This window comes from Ciona robusta, chromosome 14, assembly GCF_009617815.1.
Source record: "Ciona robusta chromosome 14, ASM961781v2".
Classification (NCBI taxonomy): domain Eukaryota; kingdom Metazoa; phylum Chordata; class Ascidiacea; order Phlebobranchia; family Cionidae; genus Ciona; species Ciona robusta.
Window position 1 is genome coordinate 860,714 of NC_143248.1, and position 9,310 is coordinate 870,023.

A 9,310-nucleotide genomic window follows, 5' to 3' on the forward strand; every position below is an offset into this window, starting at 1 on the left:
ACAATAGTGGTAGCACAGGAGTTAAGGGTTCAAGGCTGAATGTAGCCATTTTGATCGTGTGTGTCCTTGGGAAAGATGTTTAAATGTAGACTATTGCCCAAGAACACACACAACCAAAATGGTGGCAAGAAGCTGTAAAACAGGTATAGTATGAAAAGATATTTAATTTAGAAACGTTGAGCTTCTGCCCAAACCACTGCGTCACGCCGCCACAGCATTCGTGTTATAACGACTGTCGCTGCCAGCCACGCAGGAATAAAGCAAGTCGTTCATGGACCACCTATTTATTTTTGCGGGTTGTCGCAACGACAGTCAACCCTGCTTAATCAAAACACACCAGGAACAGGCCAACTAATAAACTTTAAATAATTATATTATTGCGCAGCATAGGTGGTTCGAACAACAATTAATAATATTCAGCAATGTTTATGTCAAAATAACAGTGACAATGTTGAACATTGCATCATATTAGAACAAATTAAAATCTTCAACAAATAGAGTTGGCATAAAGATTCGCTTCATGATTGTGATGTAACAAACACTTGTAAAGTAACTCGTATTGTTCCTGGATGAATAATACAGTATGCCATCACGCATTAAGCCATCACATATTATGACATCACATCACACATTATGACATCACACACCCTACCATTGTGATGAACAATCTCAGATCACGAACGATGCGAAAAATGTCAACTTTTGATTCGGACTCGATTCTTTCAATTAGTTGGGACAATGCCACCATTGTTACGCTTTCCCAACTATAAACAAATCATTATGACATCATACTCAACACAGTATGATGTAATTACCTGGTTACCACGACAACCCTCGAAAGGTTTTCACAAGATTGTCGGAAAATATTCGAAATTTGAATCAAATCTTCAGCACTCCGCATTGTTTCCAAAAATGTTATTGCAACTGTACGCTAAACATACTTTGGTTAAACAATCACAACTAAGTTAATAAATTACCGTGGTATTATTCTTTCTTATTTTTATTAAATTCGCATCAGGTTTCCATTCCAATGATGTTTCTCCCAATATTTGTTTCAATTTACCAGCAAGTCCAAAATCTTTCAAACTCTGTAACAATTAACAACACTACATCACAATAAGGTTGATGACATCATAATAGGGTTGATGACATCACAACAGACCTTTGTTTTGTCACAACTGATAATCAAATCAGGATTCTCAACAAAAACTTTTGTCCAAAAGTTTTCGACTTTTTCCACAGGAGTCAGGCAAACCTGCGATCATAGAAACAATATACCATGTGCTGACTGTGATGTCATAATTACCGTTGTTGGTCCACAACCACCGGTTAAAGTCACTGATGCGTGAACTTCGTGCTTGACTGAACAACATTGATAAAGTTGATTGTAATGTAACAATATATGTCACCAAGGTTACTATAGTTACCTGTCTTTTGAAGAAAATCGAATTCTCGTTGAATCCTGGTTGATCTGGAAAGTAATTTACCAATTAACGATTTAAATAAGTTAATTAAAGAAACAACTTTGATTCCTCCTGAGAATCTGCTAGATGAAGGTCAGTGTTGCCAAGGTGGTGTTGTTCAACTAATAACTGGTGGAGCAGAATGTATAATTCCTGGAATGTGCAACACTGGTTAAATACAAACATAAATATGAATGAATGTAACTTGGAAAACGACAGTCGTTGGTATTCTGTCTTATGCACCTCATGTTTGCTTACGAATTACCACATATGTAACTTCGTAAAGAATTATTTTTTTTAATTCAGACAGCCCAGTAGTGACCACTGGGTTGGAGCTGTTAAGTATCTCGCCCAAGAACTGGAAGAATACACATATCCACAATGGTGGCAGCATCTAGCATTGAACCCAATCCTTAAAACAACATACCAAATTTGCGAAGAACGCAGCGTTTAGTTTTCTGAGTTGAACAACATGTTGAAAGATGTTGATTTGATTTTCATGTTTTAAACAACGAGTAAGTTGTTGATAAGCGACAAACAATGAAGTTGCTGAGTCACTGAAACATTGTGATGTCATAGTGAAAGTAATAACACAAGCATTTTGAAATACAATAGCAAAGATCAAATTAATTAAAACAAAAAAGGAGGGAATTAGCAACAAAATATTCTGTTACTTGTGCTAGGCAATAGATATATGTAAATTTTTGCTGCTAAAAAATCTAAAAAAACATTCATTAAAAATACGGTATGGGTAAAAATTTCTTTTGTAAAAAGTCAACTACAAGGGTGGCTGTTGAACCCTACACATTACATTGAGTTGATGATATTTAAGAGAAGACAATCACCCATTGTTACAATTGTTACATACCTTCCGTACACAATGACTGACGAACGATCGGAAAGTTTTGACAAACTTTCCAAAACTTTGTTTGAGAACCAAACAAATCTACTATTGATGATGTCACAATCAGACCAATTCTTGAACTGAAACAGTTTTATCTTACGAGAAACCTAAAGAAAAACATAAATAATTATAATAAACAAACAAAAATATAAAAATAAACTTACACTTTCATATTCACTAGTCTGGTTCGAAGCCTCAATTTCAACGATCGAAAAATATTTGAAACATTTTTTCTCGACTGTTAAAACTTTGATGCTTCCATAGGTTGCAATAAGTCTCACTCCGGGGTAAAACTGGAAACAAGAATAACATAATATTAGAAATTGAACTTTCAGAAAAATTATTTTTGGGCATCGATATAACATTATTAGTATTCTGCTTTTGCTGATACCAGTCATCACGTAATATAGGAAATAGCCGTTTTTTTGCAAAAGAAACTTTCGTATAATAAAGAGCTAATATAATATCATGCATAGTAGCAACAGCAGCATATTAATAATAATGTTATTTCCATGCTTAATTGCGACAATCACTTTTATTGTTACATCACAATAACCTTTTCGTTTGTTTCCGGAAACCCAACAACCACGCGGCATTGTTGCATCATAATCGAATCCCACAACTTCGAACTATCGACACGGCTTGCGATAAAAACCTGGGTTAATATTTGAATAAAAATAATTTGGATAAATTATCAGGGTAAATATAATTGGGATAAAAAAATTGGTTAAAAATAATTGGGTAAAAATAATTGGGTAAAAATAGTCGGGGTAAAAGATAACCCATTTACCTGGGGATTTCCCTCATTTACATATGCCCCTTCTAATGTCTCGGAAATTATCTTGACTGAAAAACAAGTTCGGGTATTAGAGCAATAAACATGGAAACAAAATCACAAAGTAAAAAAAACTTACAAATCTTATTCGGGCCAACGTTTTTCTTAAAATCTGCTTTTTTCGGCTGGAAGAAAAATTTGACATAAAAGATAGAAATAACAATTAAACATATATATAGAAATACCATATCCACAAATTGAGCCATTAACCCAAAATTGAAGTTAGAACTCAACTCTTCGAATCGTTCCAAAAGTTTGTTTTTCTCAATATTGTAACTGACATAAACATCTTCAATATATTCATACAAAACATCATCTAGTGGGAAATATAAAAAAGTTTGATTTAAAATTAGATTAAAATATAAAAAATTTAATTTAAATTTAATTTTTTTACCCTTGAACGCTTTATTGCGGTGTTGACCAACAGTTTTATCAACAACAGGTTGTCTCCTGTGGAAAAAATAAACTCGCAACACTGGTGAAGTATTTACCTGGAAACACTGCTTACCTGACGAAGTACAACACTGTTGCTATGACAACCAGTAATAGAAATCCAATAACGCAACTCAGCGCGATAACTATGGTCAATTGTGTTGAAGATGGGTCTGTTGTTACATCACGTTAATAAAAACAAGCAGGGTTAAAGTATATTACATTCACCACATTATTCAATGAGGTTCTTTATGTTTGACAACTATGAGTGTAACTGCATTTTAACATTGTCACTCCAGATTTTACCCTGCTGTTAGGTGTCTATACAAACAAGCAGAGCCAAAGTATATTGCATTCACCACATTAATCAATGAGGTTCACTATGTTTGACAACTATGAGTGAAACTGTATTTTAACAATGTCACAACATATTTTACCCTGCTGTTAGGTGTCTATACAAACAGAGCCAAAGTATATTGCGTTCACCATATTAATCAATCAGGTTCCGTATGTTTGACAACTATGAGTGTAACTGTATTTTAACAATGTCACCCCAGCTTTTGTGTGAAGCTTAAAAAAAGTTAGTCCTATGAATAAGTGTGAATATGATGTCACAAGTGTGATTATGAAGTAAATACCTGATATTTTTGTTGCGCAATCCTCCCCTCCATATCCCTCCACACATTGACAATGATAATGAGCCCCACTACTTGTACACGTCCCACTGTTGTAACATTCTATCACTTCACAAGGATCAACAAGGTTTACTGCAAAATATATTTCATAACTTTAGGCAGTTAGGGGTTATGGGGGAGGTTATTTGTTAGGGGTTAGCAGATAACATAATGAAAAGATTCTTCACCAATAACTTAAATAAATAAACATTCAAACAAATACCTGGTTGTTCACAAATATAGCCCATTGTTTCATCACAATCCCCGGGAAGCCATCGTAATTCCTTGCTTCCTGATTGGCTGACCATCTTTAAACAACTCCCTATGACATCACTTCCTGTTTCACTCCAGTATTGGAAGGTCATGTGACTTCCATCCAACCAGAACCAACCTGGAACCAACGACAACAACTTTTAAACAAAACAAACTTAAACCTGTATTTTGGCTCTTCCAGCAAAATAATTGCTAACCAACGTTTTAACGTCCCATTCAGGTCGTCTTTAATAGGGTGTGACACTTCAAAATATTAAAAATATGCCTGACAGCGACAGTATATATAAAACCAACTTAATTATGAATATTTTACCATCGTTCGTGTTCTTGGCTCCGATCCACAGTTGCACCTCTTTACCATTATACATTGAACTTGTTTGATTTTCAATAACTTGTTGTGTTTGCAAATCTTTTATAATAACAAGCCCAGCTTGTTTGTTTAATTCACACAGATCGCTTGATCTGGAAAACGACGACAAACTGCTGGCTTGATAATTTATATGAAAAAGGTTTTCATTTAAATCATTTTCTTCAAATTTAGCTGAAACATCGACAAATAAGATAATGTGATTGTTGGAAATAAAAACAAACCTTCAGTACAAAGTTGTCCCGTAAAAGCAGGTTGACAATCACAAGTAAAACTTTCAACAGCCCTCACACAACTACCACTGTTATTACATGGGTTGGGTTCGCACAGATCTGTTCATAACTTGGTTAAACAAGAACAAACAAACAAATGATTGTAACCTGTTTCACAATGATCACCAACATATCCATCTTGGCATATACATTGATATCCAGCATGTGCGTGGTTACATGTTCCATGGTTGCATGGGTTGGGTTGGCATAGATCTAACATCAAGTGTTAATGATGATAACAACTCATAAATATATTTTTACCTGTCTCACATATATCACCAATATACCCATTAACACATGCACAAGTGAAACTAGCCACCCCATCTGTGCAGGTCCCACCATTAAGACAAGGCATTGAGGCACAGTTGTCTATATCTGTAAAAAATACTTTAATGCTTTGCTAAGTAAACAGTTGAGCTGGAAAATAAAAAATAAATTACTTGTTGAACAGTCAGCTCCTGTATATCCATTAACACATGCACAAGTGAAACTAGCCACCCCATCTGTGCAGGTCCCACCATTAAGACAAGGCATTGAGGCACAGTCGTCTATGTCTGTTAAAAAATACTTCAATGCACTGCTAAGAAAACAGTCATGATGGAAAAAGAAAAGTAAATTACTCGTCGAACAGTCAGCTCCTGTATACCCATTAACACATGCACAAGTGAAACTAGCCACCCCATCTGTGCAGGTCCCACCATTAAGACAAGGCATTGAGGCACAGTTGTCTATATCTGTAAAAAATACTTTAATGCTTTGCTAAGTAAACAGTTGAGCTGGAAAATAAAAAATAAATTACTTGTTGAACAGTCAGCTCCTGTATATCCATTAACACATGCACAAGTGAAACTAGCCACCCCATCTGTGCAGGTCCCACCATTAAGACAAGGCATTGAGGCACAGTCGTCTATGTCTGTTAAAAAATACTTCAATGCACTGCTAAGAAAACAGTCATGATGGAAAAAGAAAAGTAAATTACTTGTCGAACAGTCAGCTCCTGTATACCCATTAACACATGCACAAGTGAAACTAGCCACCCCATCTGTGCAGGTCCCGCCATTAAGACAAGGCGTTGATGCACAGTTGTCTATATCTGTAAAAAATACTTTAATGCTTTGCTAAGTAAACAGTTGAGCTGGAAAAATAAAAAATAAATTACTTGTTGAACAGTCAGCTCCTGTATATCCATTAACACATGCACAAGTGAAACTAGCCACCCCATCTGTGCAGGTCCCACCATTAAGACAAGGCGTTGAGGCACATTCGTCTATGTCTGTAAAAAAGGTTTAATACTATGCTAGGTAAACAGTTAAAATGGAAAATGAAAAAGTCAAGTACTTGTCGAACAGTCAGCTCCTGTATACCCATTAACACATGCACAAGTGAAACTAGCCACCCCATCTGTGCAGGTCCCACCATTAGCACAAGGCATTGAGGCACATTCGTCTATGTCTGTAAAAAACAGTTTTGTGCATTGCTAGGTAAACAGTCATGATGGAAAATTAAAAATAAATTACTTGTTGAACAGTCAGCTCCTGTATACCCATTAACACATGCACAAGTGAAACTAGCCACCCCATCTGTGCAGGTCCCACCATTAAGACAAGGCGTTGAGGCACATTCGTCTATGTCTGTAAAAAAGGTTTAATACTATGCTAGGTAAACAGTTAAAATGGAAAATGAAAAAGTCAAGTACTTGTCGAACAGTCAGCTCCTGTATACCCATTAACACATGCACAAGTGAAACTAGCCACCCCATCTGTGCAGGTCCCACCATTAGCACAAGGCATTGAGGCACATTCGTCTATGTCTGTAAAAAACAGTTTTGTGCATTGCTAGGTAAACAGTCATGATGGAAAATTAAAAATAAATTACTTGTTGAACAGTCAGCTCCTGTATACCCATTAACACATGCACAAGTGAAACTAGACACCCCATCTGTGCAGGTTCCACCATTAAGACAAGGCATTGAGGCACAGTCGTCTATGTCTGTTAAAAAATACTTTAATGCACTGCTAAGAAAACAGTCATGATGGAAAAAGAAAAAGTAAATTACTTGTTGAACAGTCAGCTCCTGTATACCCATTAACACATGCACAAGTGAAACTAGCTACCCCATCTGAGCAGGTCCCACCATTAAGACAAGGCGTTGAGGCACAGTAGTCTATGTCTGCAAAAAAAGGTTTAGTACTATGCTAGGTAAACAATTAAAATGGAAAATGAAAAAGTAAATTACTTGTCGAACAGTCAGCTCCTGTATACCCATTAACACATGCACAAGTGAAACTAGCCACCCCATCTGTGCAGGTCCCACCATTAAGACAAGGCGTTGAGGCACAGTCATCTATGTCTGTAAAGTAATGGTTTAACTATCACCGATTAGAATGGCATTGCATATGGGCATTAATCCACATACACCCCACACCAAAACACTAAGAGATATTAGTTGTGTTTTGTTAGACAAAGTATTAAGAGGTAGTGAATATCATTGTTTTATCGCAGTTGTATAAAAGCACCAAGAGTCTCATTATCTTACATTTACAAAAACATATGTAGTTTATTGCATTAGCACATTTAAATACACATATCCAAACTAACCTTTCATACAAATCCAGTTCTTCTTATAATAATTATCATGAGTACCTCCCCACGTTCCCAATACATTGGTACAACTTCCATAAGAATCGAACCCGTACAAAATAACTCGACTTGTAGGATGGCTATGAAGTGGTTCGTATCTCCCACAATCATGATACCAGTTCTCGTTAGAACTTCCATTCACAGAAATGCCTGTTCCATCTCCCCACACCCAATCATATACACCACCCTCACACTTCCCACCAACCCAATAACCACGCTCCCAACCACCCCAACCATCTTCATGCAAATCCAAACCACCAAGTTGGTTTGTAATCATATCTTGAACATCATGTGATTTTATATCAGCCAATCTACCGCCACCATCGATACAAACTTGGTTTGCATCATCGAAGCTCAAACGATTGGTAGCATTAATTGGGTTGTAGAAAGTGAATTTATATCCATTGTAGATAACTTCTGTTGGGAAATCTGGAATTTAAATAGTTGTGTTTTGTTAGACAAAGTATTAAGAGGTTTGTCCGGCGCCGTGGCGTAGTGGTTAGCGCGCCTGCCTGTAACCATTAAGTAATGGGTTCAAGGCTTGTCGCTGCTACCATTGTGGGCGTATGTGTCCTTGGGCAAGACACTTAACGACAATTGCTTCAACCCAGTGGTCACTAATGGGTTGTCCAAATTATCAGCCATACATAAAAAAAATCAAAAAATCAACAAAAAAAATAATCACCCACAAAGTAACATACATGGCAACTCGTAAGCTGGCACGAGGTGTTAAACCCGTGTTATAACGATTGTCGTTTTCCGGCCACGCGAGGATAAAGTAAGTTACATTCAGGTAGTGAATATCATTGTTTTATCGCAGTTGTATAAAAGCACTAAGAGTCTCATTATCTTACATTTACAAAAAACATATGTAGTTTATTGCATTAGCACATTTAAATACACATATCCAAACTAACCTTTCATACAAATCCAGTTCTTCTTATAATAATTATCGTGAGTACCTCCCCACGTTCCCAATACTTGACAACTTCCATATGAATCGAAACCGTACACAATAACTCGACTTGTAGGATGGCTATGAAGTGGTTCGTATCTCCCACAACCACCGTACCAATGCTCATAGGCAGTATTATTCACAGAAATGCCTGTCCCATCTCCCCACACCCAATCATATACACCACCCTCACACTTCCCACCAACCCAATAACCCCGATCCCAACCACTCCAACCATCTTCATTCAAATCCATCCCCTGGAGTTGGTTTGTAATCATACCTTGAACATCATGTGATTTTATATCAGCCAATCTACCGCCCCCATCCATACAAACTTGGTTTGCATCATCGAAGCTTAAACGATCGTTTGCAATAGTTGGGTTGTAAAAAGTGAATTCGTATTCACCATGGACAACAACTGCATCCGGCACTGTATAACAAGCAATGTTAAAACATAATTGGGGGGGGGGGATGGGATACCGTGAGCACCTAAAT

The 9,310-nt window shown here is 36.7% G+C and overlaps 1 protein-coding gene across 10 annotated transcripts; it reads right to left on the reverse strand.

Moving 5' to 3' along the window:
• Window positions 1-355: 355 nt before the first annotated feature.
• Window positions 356-9,213, reverse strand: LOC149724707 (uncharacterized). Of its 10 annotated transcripts, XM_089892003.1 has the most exons (36): window positions 8,778-9,202; window positions 7,819-8,289; window positions 7,457-7,570; window positions 7,277-7,390; window positions 7,096-7,209; window positions 6,917-7,030; window positions 6,738-6,851; window positions 6,559-6,672; window positions 6,380-6,493; window positions 6,200-6,313; window positions 6,020-6,133; window positions 5,841-5,954; window positions 5,661-5,774; window positions 5,482-5,595; window positions 5,329-5,433; window positions 5,173-5,280; window positions 4,895-5,122; window positions 4,532-4,699; window positions 4,273-4,401; window positions 3,711-3,807; window positions 3,597-3,652; window positions 3,388-3,518; window positions 3,282-3,327; window positions 3,158-3,213; window positions 2,924-3,022; window positions 2,532-2,660; window positions 2,332-2,474; window positions 1,891-2,020; window positions 1,525-1,616; window positions 1,428-1,471; window positions 1,307-1,362; window positions 1,163-1,255; window positions 978-1,088; window positions 816-931; window positions 653-764; window positions 356-565 (listed from the first exon to the last, which is right to left on the reverse strand). In XM_089892003.1, exons 1-36 carry the CDS (start codon window positions 9,142-9,144, stop codon window positions 488-490), a joined length of 4,533 nt encoding a protein of 1,510 aa, XP_089748129.1. In that variant the 5' UTR covers window positions 9,145-9,202; the 3' UTR covers window positions 356-487. The 10 variants fall into 10 exon arrangements, with proteins under 10 accessions (XP_089748129.1, XP_089748134.1, XP_089748133.1 ...); XM_089892008.1 differs by lacking the exon at window positions 7,277-7,390 and having other exon boundaries at window positions 8,778-9,207; XM_089892007.1 differs by lacking the exon at window positions 6,200-6,313 and having other exon boundaries at window positions 8,778-9,206.
• Between the last annotated feature and the right edge of the window lie 97 nt (window positions 9,214-9,310).